Source organism: Mustelus asterias, chromosome 18 (genome assembly GCF_964213995.1).
Source record: "Mustelus asterias chromosome 18, sMusAst1.hap1.1, whole genome shotgun sequence".
Classification (NCBI taxonomy): Eukaryota; Metazoa; Chordata; class Chondrichthyes; order Carcharhiniformes; family Triakidae; genus Mustelus; species Mustelus asterias.
In genome coordinates this window covers 19,608,956-19,629,464 of record NC_135818.1, presented here as the reverse complement: position 1 = coordinate 19,629,464, position 20,509 = coordinate 19,608,956, and the positions used below count along the sequence as shown (strand labels likewise).

Below are 20,509 nucleotides of genomic sequence, written 5' to 3'. Positions count from 1 at the left end.
TGACAAATAATTTGTAGAAAGCATCAATATATCTTCATTTGGAACAGCACACAGTTCAAGATACCCAACCACAAGGGAAAGGAGGTTTAGAGGCAAGCTTTAATAGGACATGGATCCTACTTACACAAGAAAAAGCGAATACACAGTGAAGATACGACTTTATGCAGAGGGTGATGAATATAGGTTAACAGCCTAGCTACAACATCAGTTCAAGCAGAGGATGTTATAAATTTCAAGAAGGTTTTAGTAGCAGCAAGTTGTCGACAGATGTGCAAGATAAAGTAAAATAAAATGGCAAACTTTTTGGTCCTGCTGAAAATAGTCTCAGCCTTATGTGCATCTTTTGGTCACTTGATAGTCAGGGATCAAATCTCCTGAAAATACTACTAAAAATTAACAGATTTTCCTGTAGGTCTGATTATAAAGAAGTTATTATTAGAAATTGGGAAGGGTATAGATGAGATTGCACCACTGAATGGTTTAGGTAATGTTCATGTTTTCCTTAAATAGCTTACTACATCCCACCGCTGTCATCTTAGTTGGGAAGTTAGTTAGCTCAGTTGGCTGGATGGTTGGTTCGTGATTCAGTGCAGTACCAACAGTGCGGGTTCAATTTCTGTACTGGCTAAGGTTATACATGAAGGCCTGACTTCTCAGTCTTGTCCCTCGCTTGAAGTGTGGTGATCCTCAGGTTAAATCACCACCAATCAGTTCTCCCCTTTGAGGGCCAATGGTCATGTGGGACAATGGCAATTTTACTACATGAGCACACCAGTTTCTGAAGATAAGCATTTAACTCATCAGACAACAAATCTTTTGAGCTTAACGACACTAACTTAAAATTTATTGATTGATTTATTAATCACAAGTAGGCTTACATTAACACTGCAATGAAGTTACTGTTTAAATGTCAACTTCAGAGGTTTTGAGGCCATAATTCTCCCGAATAAAAATGAAGTGCTGCCTCCCACTGGCAGCGCCTGTCAGGTGGAATTCAGCCAACTTTATTATTTAAAAATGTGCAGAATGTAGAACACGCCAGCCAGCCTGGCTTCACAGGGACGCCACTTTTAAAGGGTATCCAGATCACAAGAGTGCAATGCCAGCAACAGCCCTCCCCTAAAACAATGGGAGAACTCCATCCCCTCCTCTACAGGGCAGCAACCTTCCCTTCCCCACAGAATGCGAGCATAAGAGCGACCCTAACCCCCACCCCAACAGGAGAAAAGCAGCAAAATGAGGGTAGCAACAGCCCCACCCCTGCCATTTCAACCCTCCCCCCCTGACAGTGCTACTCTTGCATTACCCCTTGGCATCCTGTCAGTGACACCGGTGGAGTGGTGCCAACCTCTTTTATAGCTGAAAGCTACCTCCAGTGCAGGAACACTATTCCAGCATGAGTGGTTGAAGACTCACCTTGGACAAAAAAGTCATCTTGCAATCAAAAAATAAGCCTGTATATAAACATTGCAGTTAAGAGCAAGCCTGTATATAAACATTCAGATTAGAAAATAGGAAGTGAAAGCTCCTGCCTGCTGTTTAATAGCCTGGATTAGTCAATCAGAACCAGCCTATTTATAAACATTGTGGTTAGAAACGAGGAAGTACTTGACGCCTACTGGACTGTATCAAAAAGGAACTGTTTGATCTGCTCTGGAGCTGTCAATCAGAGCAGTTCAAAGTGGCCAGGCTGCTTCTGCAGTATCTCCAGTCAGTCACAGCTGGGATGAGGGGTTAGATATGTCCAAGAGGGAGTTGGATGTGGCCACAGGTCTCTCCAGTCAGTCAGAGAACTTCAAATGGGTTTGCTCACACCTGTGATCTTGATGGCTTCAAGATGTCCAGGATACATGCAAAGTAGTGACCAGGCCACTTCAAAGGTTTCAGGCTCACAGTGCCAGGGACCCAGATTCGATTCTCGGCTTGGGTCACTGTCTGTCACTCCCTCTGCAGCCTGGCACGTAACTGGCGCCGACTGGACTTCCCGCTTTTGGGGGTGGGGTGTGGGTGGGGGGAAGCAGCATACCAGCAGGCTTGAGCAGGCGGCCTCCAAACCAGTATTAAGATGCTAATTTTATTGTATTTTGATGTATTCATGAGGATTGCACCCACTCTGGGTGGGAACTTCATCAGGGCCACCAGGATAGGCTGGGAGAATCACAACGGGCTTAATACCCGGCACGATTCCTGTTTTGGCCCTCATGTCCAATTCAACGGACCAGCCTCGAACCCATCTACAACTAGCAAGAGCGGAGAACTGTCCCCTTATATCCTCAATTGCTTCAGACAGAGAAATCAGATCATCGCAAAAATATTTAATATCAATAGTCAATGGCTAAGAATGTTGCAGTGAATTTTCCCTTCATTTGTACCAAACATCGATTCATGTTGTTCAAACAAGGAGCGAAAAAAAAAGTGCGACAACAGGAAATGGACAACCTAATAAGGATATGGACCAGGGCTTAACATGGACATTTTGGCTCCAATATTTACAAGGATGCAATGACCCAGAAACTTGACAGTCCTGCTGAATTCAATGGCAGAGGAATTTTGTTGCTCAGTTCCCACCCAGCAGCCAGTTGGGGTGGAATGAGGGTGTTTGGTGACCCGATTGATGGGGATGTGGAGATTACGCAAAGGACGTAAGATTGGTTTTGGAGGGAGATGCTGGAGGGAAGAATCCTGGCACACAAGTAATTCTGGAAAAGCACTTAGCTGCTCAATCTGGCAGCTCTCTCCTTTAGCTACCAGATTTTGATCAATCTGGGAAACCTGGCCCGCAGCCTTTAAAATCCAAATTGTTGCTAAAACCTGAGACATGCAGGCAAGTGTAGCAGCATATCAATCACCAATCGGACTCTCGAGAACAGGTTAGAAATCATAGAAACCCTACAGTGCATCTTTGGTTACTTGTCATTCCTCACACTGCATCAAGTCAGGTGTGTTTGTGATAGGCTGGGGTGAGGATTCTTTTTATTTTAAATTTATCCTGCCCTTGGTAGTCCTGTGGAGTTAAAATTGTCCCCCTTTTCTCTCTCTAGATCTGCCCTGACCATTGGTGGCTTTGATTTTTACAGATTCAATGTGGACATCATTCTAATTCAAATGCCAGCTTTCACAATTGTAGTCATGTCAGTAGAACTGAAGCTTACCTGCAGGTGTATTTGGTGTTGATGCCACTGACATAATGGTTGTTCTTGTATTAACAGTATTGGTTAAAGCAGCAGTGCTCATGGTAGAGCTGGGGGAGAGCACTGAAGTTAATATCGCCCTGACTCCTGAAGCACTTGCAGAGATCACAGCAACCACAGTTGTTGCTGTACTTTTCGCTGGAGTTTCAACTGTACTTGTAGATTCAGCACTCTCTTCTGAAAATGTCTTTACTGTCAGCACTGCAGAAGATTTTGTCCCTAATGCATCTGTAGTCTTTGAGCTCTTTGATGTGGGGGAGGTACCTGAAACAATCAAGCCATTGCTTTGTGATTGACCAGCTACAACAGGGGTAGCACTTGGGGCAGCTGTAATAACCATAACTGTTGATACGAGAGGAGAACCGATCGGTGCAGTAATGCTGGTTGGTGATAATGTAGTACCACCCTGCTGCCCACTAAGCACTGGTTGCAATGACCTGAAACAGGATGTTGACTTTTGCAAAGCTCTATCTTTATTTATTACAAGATGAGTGTAGCCATCAGGTACAGCATGAATCCCTGCAAACAAGGAAGGTGCAGAAGAATTAAAATATAACCAGATACTGATCATTTGTTTAATAAACAGCACAGAATGCTGACAGGACAAGAGTAAATTGCAAACAGATTAATTAGAAGGGTCTTTGGATTTTTCTCTCCAATTCTCTCCCCTTTTCTCTAACTCGCTGAAGCATGCGGAGGTCAGGTTCATGAATGCCTATCACCTTCAAGTAGTATATCAAAGCCAAGCCTAACATTACTCAGTACCTAAACAATACAACATATATTCTAGCAGCATAATAAAAGTTCCATCAAGTTAATGCTTTTAAAATACAAGAGTGTTCTCCCAGCCTTTTAAGCCTTCAGCCTGCTTTCTACCAATTGTGGCTTCATCTTACTGCCATTAGCGGTGACCACAACTTCTGCCACCAAGCTTAAATCTCCACCTCCCTCTGTTGGTTGACAATCCCTGACCCCACCCACTACTGAGGTTTGATTCCCACACCCAATCCCCCCCCCAGATTGCCTGCCTTCAGCTACTGACCCCCTGCTGTAAGCTATTCTCTCAGGCAGTTGGCCTGTTTGGTCAGGAACCTGGTGAAAAGCAGAAAAAGAAAATGTACTGAAATCCTGCCATTATTGTTTCCTCAGGCTTTCCATCTTACCCTCCACTAGCATGCCCTCTCACTGTACCTTAGCCAAGGTGAATTAACTCAAACTCCAATGAGCCTGTGATTATGATTCTGTGCACAGTTCAGTGTCACAGAGCCATTCAGTCATCTGGTTTCTTGGAATTAAGCTTGCACCTGCCACCAAATTAAAAAGGTCCAGATGAACAAACACAACACTTTTTTCATCATCTCATTTCCAAATGTGTTGCTGCTCCATATAATGCAGTAAAAACTTGGATTTTAAAATAACTCGGTAGGGGGAGAAATCCACTTATGTAGCACTACTCCTAGTTGTTATAACTTAACCAATGGTACATGCTGATGATCAGCTGATCAGTTGACCTGGGAGACAGCATAACCAATGGCAAAATGATGTAGTGGTCAACTGACCAGCATAAATAGAAAACAGATACAAATTGTGGGGAGCTTGTATGGCCCCAAGTGTTGGAGTAATGAAGTTTCTTTATTAAACTTTTTCTTTCAAGTTTGAACCTTTTACTTTATGAAGTTAGTTTTTTTATTGCTTACAACTGAAGTATCCTTACTACCGGATGAACACTAGTGGTGCTGCATTGACTAATTTGTATGCTCAGACAGTGCCACAGGTTGATAACTGCAAAGCGTATAAGCAAAGAGGAATGCCACGCTGGCTGCATTGTTAACAACTCACGCATTACCTGCCCCAGAGAATTGATAAAATTCTGCATAGCATGGCTTCATGCTAAAAAAATATCTTCCCCTTAACCTCCACCTCCAACTTATGGCTTAAACAAAAAATGGTTATCTAATAAATGACCATTACAATTTGATCCACCTGTCATTTAGATCCTTGCATCACAAACTGGCATTTATAATTGCACATAACCTTCTACAGTACTGCTGGCCACCTGTTAATCCATAGTATGCTGATCCCGACATTAACTCATTTCTGTTGGCATGATGAGATTTCTCATCCATGTCTTCTTGTTTTTAACATACATCTTGTTTTTTGGGTATCCTCCTTACCTGTGGTTTTGTTAACAGAAGTAGCAAAGGTATTTTGTGAGACTTTGCTGCCAATGGGTGTGGTGAAAGATACTGGATCCTTTGAGGCAAATTGAGCTGAGGTTGAAGCGACTGTTGTACTCGAGAGAGACTTGAATGATTCAGTGGACTTCACTTTTCTTGTAAGGTTAGCAATCACCCTATTGATTGAATGAAGTGCTCCAACCTGACCTAGCGTCAGCTTTGTCTCATCAGTTTCATTTCCACTGACCTAATCAAAGAAATAACGACAAAGAATAGAGACATAGGGAAAAACTGTTCAACAATCGTCAAGGGTCCATCATTGAAAGGAAATTCGGCCAACAGAAACTCTTTTATAAATCATAAAGATTTGGTAGAATTTAATATTTTAATTTAATAATAACAATACTCAAGCCATTTACACTCAAGTACAACAGCACAAGGCATCATGTGAACAACATCATTTTTCTGTTCCCTCTTTCTACATACCTGGATCATGCCACTTTGGAGAGAAGCGGATGCCGTAGCATTGGATACTGGCTTTACCTTGCTAGCCACTTGAAAGCCTGAACGAAAGGTGGTTAGCACAATTTTCCCTTCTGTATAGCAGATAGGTATTGCTTTTGGTGCAATCAGTCGTGTTTCTGTAAGCTTGCGTCCTGAAGATTGGGAGATCTTTTGGATGGAAGCAGTGTGAATTGACACTTTGCCATCTTTCTCTTCATTGCCAGGTTGAGTAATTTTCACCAAGGAGCTATAAATTGGTACACCTCCAGGTAAAAGATCTTGACATTTACTGTAATTTGACATGATCTCAACAAGGAAGTTACCAGTGTATATTTTCTCTGAAGTCCCCTTATTGGCAGTGTGACATGCAATAACTTTAAGGATGTTTGTACGCTCTGCTTCCCAATTACAATTTGACATGATCTCAATCAGTTTAGGTGGATTCTTGGACTCCGCTGATGTCTGTGGCTCTGTTGAAGGAAGTTCTGCAATCTCTTTTTGTGGAATGTCATCTTGTACAGCCAAGTCCATCTCCTGTGTCTCCTTTGATATGCACACCTCAGCAGGAGTTGGTGATGTCAGGTTGCTTTCACAATCTTCCAATTTCTCACAGTCCAGCACTAGACAAGCCAAACAAAGTGACTGACTTTGAGTTTTGAGTGATGAGGCTCAGGTAATGCATATAACATATTCTGCATCGAGGCCAACCTCTGCAGATATATTTAAGATTACCTACTGGTGTTATGTACTCCCTCATTATTTTTAAAATGCTTCACTATTAACATACAAATGAACAACATAAAACCACCACCCCAATGTTAGAAGTCTGAGTGTGAACAACCTTCCCTAGCCACCTTAAAACATACAATCCTATCTTCTAGTATGATACCTCAATACTTTCCCAGTGAGAGGATGCAGCCAAACTGCATTTATTGTCCTAATACCGTACAAGGCATTTAAAGAGGATGACCCAAGTTAATGTGAAGATTGCAGAGGTCATAATAATAGCACAGATGATGACCATTTCACTCATCAAGACGATGCCAGCTCTCCATAGAGCAATCCAGTCAATCTCATACCACTGCTCTATCCCCGTTGCTCTACAAGTTTATTTCCCTCAAGCGTCCATCCAATTTCTTTTAGAAATCAATGTTCACTCCCACCACCCTTGGATGAGTTCCTGAACATTACCGCTTTAAAAAAGTTCTTCCTCACATCTTCTCTGCATCTCTTGCCTAAAACCTTAAATCTGTGTCCTCCAGGCCCTTGTATCATCAGCTCATGGGAACGGTATTTCTTTGTCTATCTTATCTAACTAAACCTGGCATATTTTTGTACACCGTTTTCAAAACTTCCCTGAATCTCCTTTGCTCCAAGAACAACCACCGCAGCTTCTCCTACCTAGCCTTGTGGCTAAAATCCCTCATCCCTTGAATCATTCTAGCAAGTCTCCTCTGCATCCTCGCAAAGACCCTCGCATTCTTTCTAAAGTGTGGTGACTTGGAATGGACTCAATACTCTGGTTGGGACCCAGCCAGAGCTTCATAAAGAATCAGCATACGTTTCTTCTACTCAATGCCTCTATTAATGAAATCCAAGATCCTATATGCTTTGCTACCTACTAACCAATATGTCATGGCACCACCTTCAAGGATCTGTGAATATAAATCTAACATCCCTCTGTCACTGTATGCTATTTAGAACTGTACTGTTAAGTCTATGGTCTTTGCTATCCCTTCTGCCAAAATACATCACCTCATGCTTTTCTGTGTTGAATTCCATCTGCCACCTGACATTCTCCTAGCCTATGTCCTGCTGCAGTCATTTTCTATCTTCCTGTTTGCCGTACCTGCAACTTTGGCATCATAGGCAAATTTTTAAATTTTACACTGGTGAAAAATCTGTATATTTGACGACTGAAGAATAAAGAAGGCCCACAGGTGATAATTTAGTGCTCAACTTCTATACAAAGGTCAATTATGTCAAAGAATTACAGAAAACAGTCCAGGAGTCAGTTTCACCAAAGTGTGTAACATTTCATGGTGCCACGCTGGACACTAATAGAAAACAAGCTATTTGTGCAAGAAAAGTAACACTGTCAAGCCCAATCTTGTTCTCACTTAATGGCCACATACAAATTCTAAGGGGGTGGGGGAAAGGATAGCATAAACAGAGCTTAGGCGTGAGAACTCTGGCTCATTTTCCACCATCCAGTCAAAAGGGAGAGCGAGCAGAAGCAAATTATTGTGTAGTACCATAAACAATTGATCCTGGAACCTTCTTGACCATATCACATATAACTTCGTGCAACACCAGATGGACACGTGACATACCAGCTGATGGAAACCCCTCATCTTAAATTCTGTTGTGTCCTGATTTAAATCCAAAATGGGTATGATGTCATGTTATGTTACTGTTAACCACATCATTAACTTTGATGCCTTTGTCCCCATTAACATCATTATTCAGTCTCAACCTCATCATTGTTCCTGGTAAATCCCTCATCCCAACTCCATTAAGCCCAAGGGACAGCCTACAAGTCCTTTGGCAGAAAACCGGTTTAACCATCTACTGCCAGGTTTGACTGGACCAGTTCGACTGGTCCTGCTCTCACCAAAGCTGCTCAATATTCAAAGATCAGGCAGGAATGCAAAGATAATCCCTGGCTTCTCTTTACTACAAACTGCCTTTTTAAAATCACTCTCCCTTGTCTCTTTCATCATAGCTGAACCTTTTGTCAAAACAGACCGAGGACATCCATTCAACTGCCGCTGTTGCTTCCCTTCCTTTCCCTCACCCAGTCTAGCCCATTGGACCAGACTTCCCTAATGTTTGTCTAGCTTAGGACTCATGTCTTTCTCTGGATTCTCTCTCACTTTCTGTCTTGCTCTCTAAGCTCACCTTGTCCACAAGACCCATCTTCTGCTCCTGCAATCTTTTTCTGACTAAGTAAAAGCAAATTACTGCGGATGCTGGAATTTGAAACCAAAAGAGAAAACATAGGGTCATCTGGACTCGAAAGGTCAGCTTTTTTCTCTCCTTGCAGATGCTGACAGACCTGCTGAGATTTTCCAGCGTTTTCTCTTTTGATTTTTCTGACCAAGTTGTTGATAATTCAATTTCCCTTTCACTACCCAATGTTAGCTGGTATTATTAATAGTTCCCTCTCTTCGGGCACTATTCACTCCACTTCAAATCTGCTATCATCACCTTGCTTCTCAAACAAAGCCACTTTGCCCTCTCCGTTCATTCAAACTAATCTCACCGCCCAATCATCTCAAATCCTGCTTTCCTCTCCAAACTCCTTGAACAGGTTGTCATCTCCCAAATCCATGCACATTTTTTTCCACACTGAATGTCTTCAGTCAGGTTTCCGGCCCAGATACAGTATTGAAATGATCCTCAAAATCAGATTACATTCTTTCCGATTGTGTTAAACCATCCCTCTTCATCATTCTTAACCTATCTACAGCCTTTGATACAACTGAACAAATCACACTCCTCTAACATCTTGTCTCCATTGTCCAGCTGGGGAAAATTGCCCTTGCTTGGTTCCATTCTTATCTGTTGAATGTAGCCAGAAGTTTAACTGTGATGGCTTCTTTTCCCACTCCCACACCATTATCTCTGGAGTTCATAGAATCCCTACAGTGCAGAAGGAGGCCATTCGGCCCATCAAGTCTGCACCAACCACAATCCCATCCAGGCCCTATTCCCGTAACCCCACATATTTACCCTGCTAATCCCTTCACACTAGGGTCAATTTAGCACGGCCAATCAACCTAATCCACACATCTTTGGACTGCGGGAGGAAACCAGAGCACTCGGAGGAAACCCACGCAGACATGGGGAGAATGTGCAAACTCCACACAGACAGTGAACCGAGGCCAGATTTGAACCCAGTCCCTGGCGCTGTGAGGGAGCAGTGCTAACCACTGTGCCAAGTTCACCAAGGATTTTCCTTGGCTCCTTCCTATTTCTTCGCTATATGCTGCCCTGCAACAATATCAACCAAAATAACATTAGGCTCCACATATGAATTGGCAACACCCACGTCTACCTCACCACCATCTCGCTCAACCCCTCCAGACTGTTTAGTGCTAGTACTGGATGAGCAGAAATTTCCACCAACTGAACATTGGGAAGTCAAAAGCCACTACCTTTGGACCCCAACAAAACTCCATTCACTAGCCACCAATTCCATCCCTCTCCTGGCAACTAACGTAGGCTGAACTAGGCCCCAAGATGAACTACTGACCACATATCCACACCATCACTTAAGACCACCTATTTCACCAGCATAACATTGTCTAACTTTGCCCTACCTCCTCTCATCTGCTGCTGAAACCTCTAGATTTGATTACTCTAATGCACTATTTGCCACACTCTCACTTTTTCTTTCATGGGAGATGTATTCCTCATGTACATCTCCCAAATATTATCATTCCTGACTCCAGCAGTGGTAAATAGGACATTGGGTTATCAAGCATATGGAGTCGAACTCAAAATCATGTGATACTGTGCATATACAGGATTCACATGCCTCCCCCACCCCCAATCTGGAATCTTGTGTACATTCCTGATCACAACATAGCACAAAGGATAAATACTAGTTGATCCTCCAAGTACATTATTACACATGGTCGTGAACCTATCAGTTCCTTCCTTGTATGATACGTATTGGGGATTTGAGGGGACTCAAGTGACTGCAATTCAATAAACCCAATTCTTATGGACATTTTCTTCCAGCAATCTTAAAAATTCTCTATTTCATTTCCATTTACCTGGAGTTAGCATACAATATGTACAAAGTGATTCTTACCCTCTCTCGAACTGGAGTCACTGCACTCTTTCAACTTGCATGGTTCAACTGTTTCTTTGTTATTCACCTTACTGTATGAACTGCTTTCCTACAAACAGAAAAGATGCTACTGAATAAACTCTTGGGAACTAAGCAAAATCATCTAATGACAAGGATGATGACTTAATTTGTAAGCTAAAGCCTAAGAACAAAGAAACGTGGGACAGATAAAACGCGCTAATTTGAAACATTCATGTCCTAATGCAAAAATATAATAAATAAGACTCCACTTTTGTCATTGGACTAGTAATCCAGAGGCTATAAATCCCACCGTGGCAGTTGGTGAAATTTAAATTCAATCAACAAAATCTTGAATTGAAAGTTAGTCATAGTTATAGTGACCGTGAAACCATCATCGATTGTTGTAAAAACCCATTTGGTTCACTGATGTCCTTTAGGGTAAGAAATTTGCCATCCTTACCCAATCTGACCTACGCGTGACTCCTGATCCACAGGAATGTGGCTGATTCTTAAATGTCCTCTTCAAATGGCTTCAAGCCATGCAGTTCAAGGGCAATTAAAGGTGGGGAACAAATGGAGGCCTTGCCAGACACCCATATCCCATGAAAGAATTTAAAAACTTTTCTACTGTTCCAACCAGTTGGTCATATTTTGCCAATGTTACTAATATTGATACCATTAATGAACAAGTTGGGATTTTAAAAAAATTACATGTCTTTCTTTTTCTGCAGTTGTCTTTGAATAGCTCACACACATGTTTCTAATACAGTATGAGCTGTGGCTCAGTAGTAACACTCAAGAGGTTGCAGGTTCAAATCCTACTCCAAACACTTGAGCACAAAATCTAATCTGACACTCGTTACAGCACTGAGGAATTGTGGTGTACCATCAGAGGTGCCATCTTTTGGATGAGACATTAAGGGCGGGATTTTCTGGCCACGCTTTCCCCAAGAGCGGAAAGTCCTGTCTGAGGTCAATGGACCTTTGCATAGTCCATGTCCTGCTGCTACGATTCCGGTGTCAAGAGGAATGAGAAAATTCCACCCTAAGTCTCTCAGGTGGATGTAAAAAATCCTGTGCAATCATTTCAAAGAGCAGCAGAGTTTTCCTTCATATCCTGCCTGACTATCCCTGAACCAACACCTGAAAACAGATTATATGGCCATCATCTCTTTGCTCTATATGGGAGCTTGCTGTGCTAAAACTGGTTGCCTCATTTCCTACAAGTGATTACACTTCAAAACACTTTGCTGGCAAAAAGTGCTTTTGGATGTCTTGAGGTCGAGAAACGTGCCAATAAAATACAAATCTTACTTTCTTTCAACTATCATGTCTCCAAGCTTTGCTCAATCATAATCGCTCTCTGCATATCCCTCTGGATTCTTCTCATCGCTCGCATTCATGTTCAATTTCCCATGTTTGCTCACTGTTCTTCACATCTTCTCTCTCTGCATACTATTCACACACCTCACACTTTCTTTCTATACATTTCTCTACATGTTCTTTTCCTAATTTCAGAGAACTAAAGGTAGACCCAAGGGTTGGGGGCAGAAAAGAAGACATCTGTGCCCTGGAAAGTTAAATCTTGGAGGAATCTTGGCTTGGCTGAATTGCCACCTTGGCCCCCATAATCCATTTGCTGCTGTCACTGTTTGGCAAGATATCGGCATGACTGACAACTGCTGCAACATGCCAAGATAACAGAAAAACTGAGATGTTTTTGAACACTGAAAATTTGAACACAGTGGGCTCCAGACCTCTGCTGGGACTTGGGCTGGGCCTTGGATAAACTAAGAGAGATGGGGTTGAAGGCAACTTGAATCTATTTCCCAGGTGGTCAGCTCAAGTACAGAACTGCCTGATCCAAGATGAATGCAAGCAGCATGCAGATCTCCCCATAGCTCCATCTAACTATGGCAAGCTTTGGAACATGTTTATGGCTGACCTGGATACTGAAGGTAAGGCATCGGCATTTCCAAGACCAGATGGGGTGTTACCATTATTTTGCATGATTGAAGCTGCTGAGCTAAGGTACCCAAACATTTGGGAGCCTAGCTCTATAACTGGCTTAAAACTGATACTGAGGAAGGGAAGTGGTAAGCAGCCACTGTCTCATGCTCATCGCAGCTGAGGTGGCTCCATGTTGAGGCCACTTAGACAGGCGTACAATGGACTGGCACGATTATTTTCCTACTAGATTAACAACAAAACAAAATTAATTCAGACTAGCAAGTTTTTTTCTAAACTGAAATTCAGACACCACTAAAGCATTCTTCCCATACATTAATAGACAGAAAACAGATACCCGCTGCAGCAACCTCAACAGTTGCTGAAGGAGGTAAAGGACACTCCAATATCATCCTACCTCACTTGCACTAAACGACAGGGAACCAAAATCCCCTTCCTACACCACTGATATTTCTCACCTGTGCTAAAAACGATGTACTTTCATTGATATAGGGCTTCTTGCAGTCACGGGACATTAAAAAACACTTTATAAAGAATCAAGCAAAGTGCATTGAAGTATAGCCATCGCTGTATTGTATTGCACTGTACTGTAGGAAAGCCAATAGCTAATTTGCACACAGCAAGCTCCACAAAAAATAATGTGTTAATGACCACATTAGCAATGTTGATTGAGGGATAAATAAAGGCCAGGACATCAGCGAGCATTTCCCTGGTCGTTTTTGTATAGCGTAATAATATCCATCTGACATGGCAGGTGGGATCTTGGTTTACAGCATAGTCAGTAATGCTCCTTCAGCGCTGTATGGGAGTGTCAACCTAGATTGTGCGCTCAAATTCCAGAGTGGGACTTGAGCATATAAAGAGAAGTAATGGAGATACTGCACCTGCACTCCAACTTCTGTCTGCAGGTCATTCCTTCACTTGCACTAAAAGAGACCTAATAGGTGCTACGAAGCAATATAGATTTGTAGTTTACCTGTCCACAGCCATGCTCTGAACTGCAGGTGCATATTATTGGTCTCTCGACTTCCTTGCGTTCAAAGACACAAACACGTGCACAAGTCATCATACTCTCAAAATACCAGTATACTGGTCCCTTCTCATCAGTCTTGAGTAAGCATAAAAATAGAAAAAAAGAAATGTTAAATTAAGAAAAGTTTACCGAGGCAGCAGGGAAACAATATGCTCACCTATTATATGTTAATGTTTGATGACTAAATGGCTTTAAATAACATCACTGGCACATCCCTGATAATCTGGAGGATGATTTTCAGGCCATGTATTTTTGATGTAGAATTACAGAATGAAATTGAAGTGTTTGTTATTCAACATATTCCTGGAATAATTTTGCAGTTTTTAACCCTTGAGCAGCAATACTGCTTTGGCCTTCAAAGGAATAAAAGGTTAGCAGAGTTTGCTGTGGCAGTGAAAGAGGCTCTCTGAGCTAAATGGTGCTACTGCAAAACCTCTCACTCACTAGACAAAATGCACACTTAAGTATTTACAGAGAGAGCTCACTAAACCCTATAATCAAGGCAGTACGGTGGCACAGTGGTTAGCACTGCTGCCTCACAGCACCAGGGACCCAGGTTCAATTCCCGACTTGGGTCACTGGTCTGTGCAGGGTCTGCACATTCTCCCATGTCTGTGTGGGTTTCCTCCGGGTGCTCTGGTTTCCTCCCACAGTCTGAAAGACATGTTGGTTAGGTGGATTGGCCATGCTAAATTCTCCCTCAGTGTACCCGAACAGGCACCACAGTGTGGCGATTAGGGGATTTTCACAGTAACTTCATTGCAGTGTTAATGGAAACCTACTTGTGATAATAATAAATAAACTTTAACTTAGATCGCTAATATGTGTTTGCAGGTTCATGAACAGGAAGCCCATCCAATCTAATTTTTTGCTTTTTTTTGAGGGTGTGACAGAAAACAGACGAGTGTATGGCAGTGGATTCAGTGTTGTGAGTCACAAGCATAATAGCTAAATTTTCAGATGCTCCGAAGCTAATGAACGTGGTAGATCCAAAAGCTGAAAAGAATAAAATTACCATAGAATTTGAACACGATTGGGAATTGGGCTTGACAGGTGAAATTCAATGGAGACAAATACTGAAAAACTGCATCATCAGCAGGAATATAACACGTTTTCTTGAAAAAGAAAATGTGAGATACATTACAGGAAGTAAAACTGAAGTAGTCCTGAAAAAACACCAGAGAATTTTTCCATTTTGTGTTGGTAGTGGAGGTATTTTGGAAACTAACATAGTTACTACTACTAGAAAACCTTATCAAATTGTTACCATTTTTCAATAACTACCTAATTCAACCAGGATTTCCGTAGGTGCAGCTTCAACAGTTGATTGCCCTCCCACTCCAACTAAGAGAGGAGGTTGCTCCTGCAAGGCAAGGAGATTTTGTCTCTGCACTGTTAAAGGACCAACAGTGTGCAAAGCAAATAACCTTTTCCATATCTGCAAATATCCTATAAAATGGTCGATAGGATAGAAATGACTAAGAAAACACAAACAAATTTCTGCGTCCATGAAAAGAAAAGATCATCAGCCTCCTTAATCACACCACCTCGACCCTCAGTCATAAGGAGATGAGGTTAGAACATAAGAGCATAAGAAATAAGAGCAGGAGTAGGCCATCTAGCCCCTCAAGCCTGCTCCGCCATTCAATAAGATCATGGCTGATCTGATAGTGGGTTCAGTTCCACTTACCCGCCCGCTCCCCATAACCCTTAATTCCCTTAATGGTTAAAAATCTATCCATCTGTGACTTAAACACATTTAATGAGGTAGCCTCTACTGCTTCATTGGGCAGAGAATTCCAAAGATTCACTACCCTCTGGGAGAAGAAGTTCCTCCTCAACTCTGTTCTAAATTGACTCCCCCGTATTTTGAGGCTATGCCCCCCCTAGTTCTTGTTTCCATTGTAAGTGGAAATAACCTCGCTGCTTCTACCCTGTCTAGCCCCTTCATTATCTTATATGTGTCTGTAAGATCTCCCCTCAACCTTCTAAACTCCAATGAGTACAGGCCCAGTCTACTCAATCTCTCCTCATAAGCTAACCCCCTCATCTCCGGAATCAACCTGGTGAACCTTCTCTGTGCCCCCTCCAAAGCTAATATATCCTTTCTTAAATAAGGGGACCAAAACTGTACACAGGGCTCTAGGTACGGCCTCTCCAGTACCCTGTACAGTTGCAGCATGACCTCCCTGCTTTTATACTCCATCCCTCTCGCGATAAAGGCCAACATTCCATTTGCCTTCTTGATTACCTGCTCCACCTGCACACTGAGTTTTTGGGATTCATGCACAAGGACCCCCAGGTCCCTCTGCACAGTAGCATGTTGTAATTTTTCACCGTTAAACCTCCTGGTTATCCAGGAGGCCAACATGTCTACCTTTGGTTTGCTCATATTCCTGAAAGTTCTCCTCTCAAGGAGAGCATCTATTACTGTGTTGCTAATCCATCCATCTGGGCGGTAAACCTGGAACTGAATTGGTGCAGTGTCCAGAAGGAGTAGTGAAAAATAAAGCTGCAGTCTTGGTGGTGCTCCCTATTCAAAAGATAAATTCATCACTTGAGTTTACAGGTTAAATTCCAGGTTCTCCTTTGATCATAAATGCATTATATCAATGAATCCTGTATGTTTCAAGAGTTCAGGTGAACCTATCGAATGGATTAACCGGTGAAAAAGTTAACTAGATTGCTCCTGTTGTATGCAAAAAGCAAAAAAATATTGCTTATTCTGCAAGTACATTTCTTGGACTTGTTCACATAATTTTCATCTGCTTACCTCAGAGGGTTTTGGTGAACTACCAGGAGTTGACAACGCTGTGTGCGCTTCGATGGAGTCAGGTTCCTTTGGACTAAGTGGAGACTGCGGTTGGGATAAAGAGGGGCATTTGATGGTGTGACAGGATTCCAAATGAGGTGCAGTGTAGACTGGCTCAGGGTCCACTTCCCCCTCCTGCCGAACCCATAGAGGATATGAACGCACAGGTTGCTCTGGTTCAGGAACTGCTGCAGGGAAGAGAGAAAAATCATAGTGGAGATGGTGGCTAGTGATAATGTCAGTGGACTAGTAACCCAGAGACCAAGTTAATGATCTGGGGACATGGGTTCAAATTCCACCACGGCAGCTTATGGAATTTAAATTCAATTAATAAAGCTAGACTAGTAATGGTAACTATGAAACTATCACCGATTGTTATGCAAAAGTATCTGATCACTAATGCCCTTTAGGGAAGGAAATCTGCCATCCTTACCTGGTCTGGCCTACATATCGTTCCAGACCCATAGCAATGTGGTTGACTCTTAACAGTCTTCTGAAATGGTCTAGTAAACCACTCAGTTCAAGGGCAATTAGGGACAGGCAACAAAAGCTAGTCCTGCCAGTAGCATCCACATCCATTTACATAATAAACTTGTGCACAATGCTGGCTTTCAGCCTCATTCTGCACATTTCTAGGTGGATTTATATCAATTTAGGAGTAGCCATTTGTCACCAATCAGGGAGCAACATTTATCAGTCTTGTCGGCCCAGGAAGAGTAAGATGGAAGTTTCAAAGCCTATCAAATTTGTGATGGGACACCTGATGATAATAATAGAATACATGAAAAGAGTAACAAAGTGACAACAGCAACAGCCCGAGGAGGAAAAAAGGTAACAATGCAAGCAACATAGAGTGAGAAATAGACAGGACAGTAAAGGGCAGAGAAGCAGGCAAGACTAGATGATGAGTCAAAAGTAAAATGATAATTCAAGTACAGATTCTAGTGTATAGGAGTCTGCTTAGACTTAGTGTATGGGAGATGGGGCTTGGTATCACAAATGAAGGAACTCTTTCAAACGTATGGAAATCAGAATTCCAGAGCCTGGGAAATTCTGAAAAGTAAAATAGGATGTGGAGAGCTGGACCCTTAAGGGGCCCATAAGCAGTTGCACTGTTTGTAGACTAGAAGCTGGAATTTTCCCCCTTCCGCATCACCACCATATCTACCCCCCCCCGCCCCAAACAGATGTCAGACGATCACTCCATGGTTTCTTTCCCATCTGACAGGTATTAAAGCTGTCTCGCTAGCTGGTCGTTGGCGAGGAACTTTTGGGAAGAGATCTGGGATATCTATATTTCCAGAGCTGTGATGGCCGACGTGGTTAAGGTGTTGGATTCGAAATCCAATGGGGTTTACCCGTTCAGGTTCGAACCCTGCTCAAAGCGATTGAGATTGAAGCTTGCCTACCCAGGACTGCCACTGACCGAGAATGAATTGGAACATTCAAAAGTCAATTCCCATTCAAAACACCCTTATAAAACACCATATCCATCTCCACTCCGGACTCTTCCCGGTCCCGAGTAAATATCATGGTCTTAAAAGTAGTAATATGAATTACCTCTATTATCAAAATATCTTACAGTTATTGGCCATTAAACAAAAGAAAATCAGATCTTTTGGCATGTACAGAAAGTCCAACAGGAAAAACTATAAAATAAACTTAAGATTGAAATCTGTCTATAACGTTCATTAAGAATTCACTGCAAAATATTAAAAAGAATTACAATTTTCTCTAAGAATAGTTTGTCGGAGATGCAAGCCTTTTCATTACAACTGTTCTAACTGTACTGTGAAGAACCAAAGTCATGCAACCGATGAAATTTGGCCTGTAATCTGGAGAAACGCACAAGCTGTGTTTGTGGACTAGCATTTTCAACTTCTACTCAGTTACTATCCATTAGATAGTTGATGTGGCAAGCACTAACCATATTCAACCACTTTCTTCTTTTTTCTCTTTCTGGTTCTTGGTTTCCACTCTTCATCATCTGCTAGTGCATCGTAGAATATCAGATCTTCCCGCAGTGCCTTGCTCAGTTGCCTCCTGCGTCTCCCAAATGTCTTCAGCACCAACACCTCACGCTTTGGGCACTTACAGTTGAACATGCACTCTGGTTTACGACAATGTGTGGGCGGCTGCTTCATCTGTGACAGACTGGAACAAACGCAGCCTAAGCGGCAGAACTCATTTTTACACACTGGTGCCCGCTTCGGTATCACCCGATGTTTTCTTGATTGAAGTGTTCCCTAGATGAGGGGAATATGCATTTTTATAACTTACTCAATCAAATATTAAATCATACTCAGTTAACTTCAACTTAGGTGAGTGTAAACGTCATCACAAAGGAAATGTTATCAATACTCATTACAGAAAAGAAAGCAATCTGCTTTAGAGTCCATGGAGGCGATTCTCCCAGCCCGCTGCGTTGCTCTAGTGGGAGACATAAACAGAGGCCGTGTACCAGGCTTCCTGCTGGGCGCCACGGCTTCCGTGAGTTTCCGGCATCATCAGAAATCGGCGTAGAGCTGATTTGAATATTGAAATTCGAATTTAAATCCCAATAGCTGGCCCGGGACTGAAACGGAGAGCTGGCGGCCTGATCCCACTGAAGTGAAGGGAGGCCATGGAGGCCCCCAGGAGGTCAGGGGTAAGGGGGGATACCCCCTGGGCATTGACAACCTGGCACTGCCAGCCTGCCCCCCAGGATTGCCCAAGGGGCAAAGTGGCAATGCCCAGGGGGCACCCTGGCACTGTCTGCCAGGCATCAGGCAGTGCCGAGGGGGCAGGACGTCTGGGGGAAGATCAGTGGGGATGGGTTCTGCTGCCACTCTGCAGTTAGGATCGGTGACAGGCCAGCGATCGGGCTGGCCATCGGGGTGGGTGGTCGGTCTGCTGGGAACATCGGGGCTACGGGAGGCCAGCAGTCGGGAGGCCAGCAGTGCGAGGCAACCGCGCATGTGCCGATTTCGGTGCTGACAGATCGCTGCATGCACGGTGGCCCACACAGTGCAATGCTGCCAGCCTCTCCAGAGGGAATAGGCACCGCCCACTGATTTTTAATGAGATTCACGCGAGTCCACTCTGTGATGCACAGAGTGTGGAAGATACATTTTGAAAGTCCTGCTAAAAAAGCAGCGGGATTTACTCCAGTTTTTACGCAAATTCGGTACTTAGAATTTTTTTGGGAGAATTCCATCCCAAGGCAATTCTCCCATTGGGCCGGGAGATTCTTGCGTCAGCCGATTCACTGGGTTCACAAGAGCGTTCATGCCCCGCTTGCACCTCCCAGCGCTGGCCCCGCCCCCTGAAATTTAATGATATTCATGCTGGTACCCGCTGCAGTGCACAGAGTGTGGGAGTTCTTCCCTGAACACCACTGAAAAAAACAGCATGAATTACTCCAGTTTTCACTCAAATTCGACACTTGAATTTTTGGGGATAATTCCGCACCATGTTTTTCTGTCTGTCTTCTGGGATCGGTTCAGCAAAAATCTACTGCTGTCTTTTGCAACACTATTTCTCTTCTGTTGAGACCATAACTTCAGTATCCTACAACAATACTGCACAAATCTCTCGCTGGCTTCAAGCAGCGCACACATCTGGCATGTGCTTCCTACAACATTCACCTCGCCAGTTAATCCATCAGTGGAAAACAAAACAACGGCAATGGTACCTGGAGTATGACAGGCTTCCCTTGTACATATATAATTGGTTATCTTCCAAAGTACAAGGCATAAAATAACTAGAAAGCAGGAAAACCAGACACTAGATATCAATAACTTGTTTAAAATCTATTTTTTGATTACGGCTTCAGTGAACTGGAGTTTGAAGAAATTACTGAGCCTAACAAGGCAGCAAAAGGTGCACGTACATGCTTGCATGTATACTGTACGGCAACCACAACTCTTCAGAAGGGCCATGTGACATTATTCTCCCAGCTCATGCCTACTCTTGTGTGTTCAGGTTGAACAATTTTGAAAATCACCACGGTCTACAATTAAT

General features: G+C 42.9%; 1 protein-coding gene and 1 non-coding gene across 6 annotated transcripts in view; one reads left to right on the top strand and one right to left on the bottom strand.

Annotated features, from left to right (window-relative positions):
- The window catches only part of mgaa (MAX dimerization protein MGA a), a 90,738-nt gene that overhangs the window by 33,977 nt on the left and 36,252 nt on the right, over positions 1 to 20,509 (bottom strand). For 4 of the 5 annotated variants that reach the window (XM_078233483.1, XM_078233481.1, XM_078233485.1 and 1 more), the window contains 7 exons: positions 18,435 to 18,753; positions 16,469 to 16,695; positions 13,639 to 13,770; positions 10,695 to 10,782; positions 5,855 to 6,492; positions 5,366 to 5,615; positions 3,153 to 3,710 (listed from right to left, as the gene is read on the bottom strand). In XM_078233483.1, the coding sequence (XP_078089609.1) occupies positions 3,153 to 3,710; positions 5,366 to 5,615; positions 5,855 to 6,492; positions 10,695 to 10,782; positions 13,639 to 13,770; positions 16,469 to 16,695; positions 18,435 to 18,753 (2,212 nt within the window). The remainder of the gene's footprint in view (positions 1 to 3,152; positions 3,711 to 5,365; positions 5,616 to 5,854; positions 6,493 to 10,694; positions 10,783 to 13,638; positions 13,771 to 16,468; positions 16,696 to 18,434; positions 18,754 to 20,509) is intronic. The other variant, XM_078233484.1, reaches the window with a different exon arrangement.
- Positions 17,812 to 17,894, top strand: trnas-cga (transfer RNA serine (anticodon CGA)). The gene has a single exon. It is a non-coding gene; the product is annotated as a tRNA-Ser (tRNA).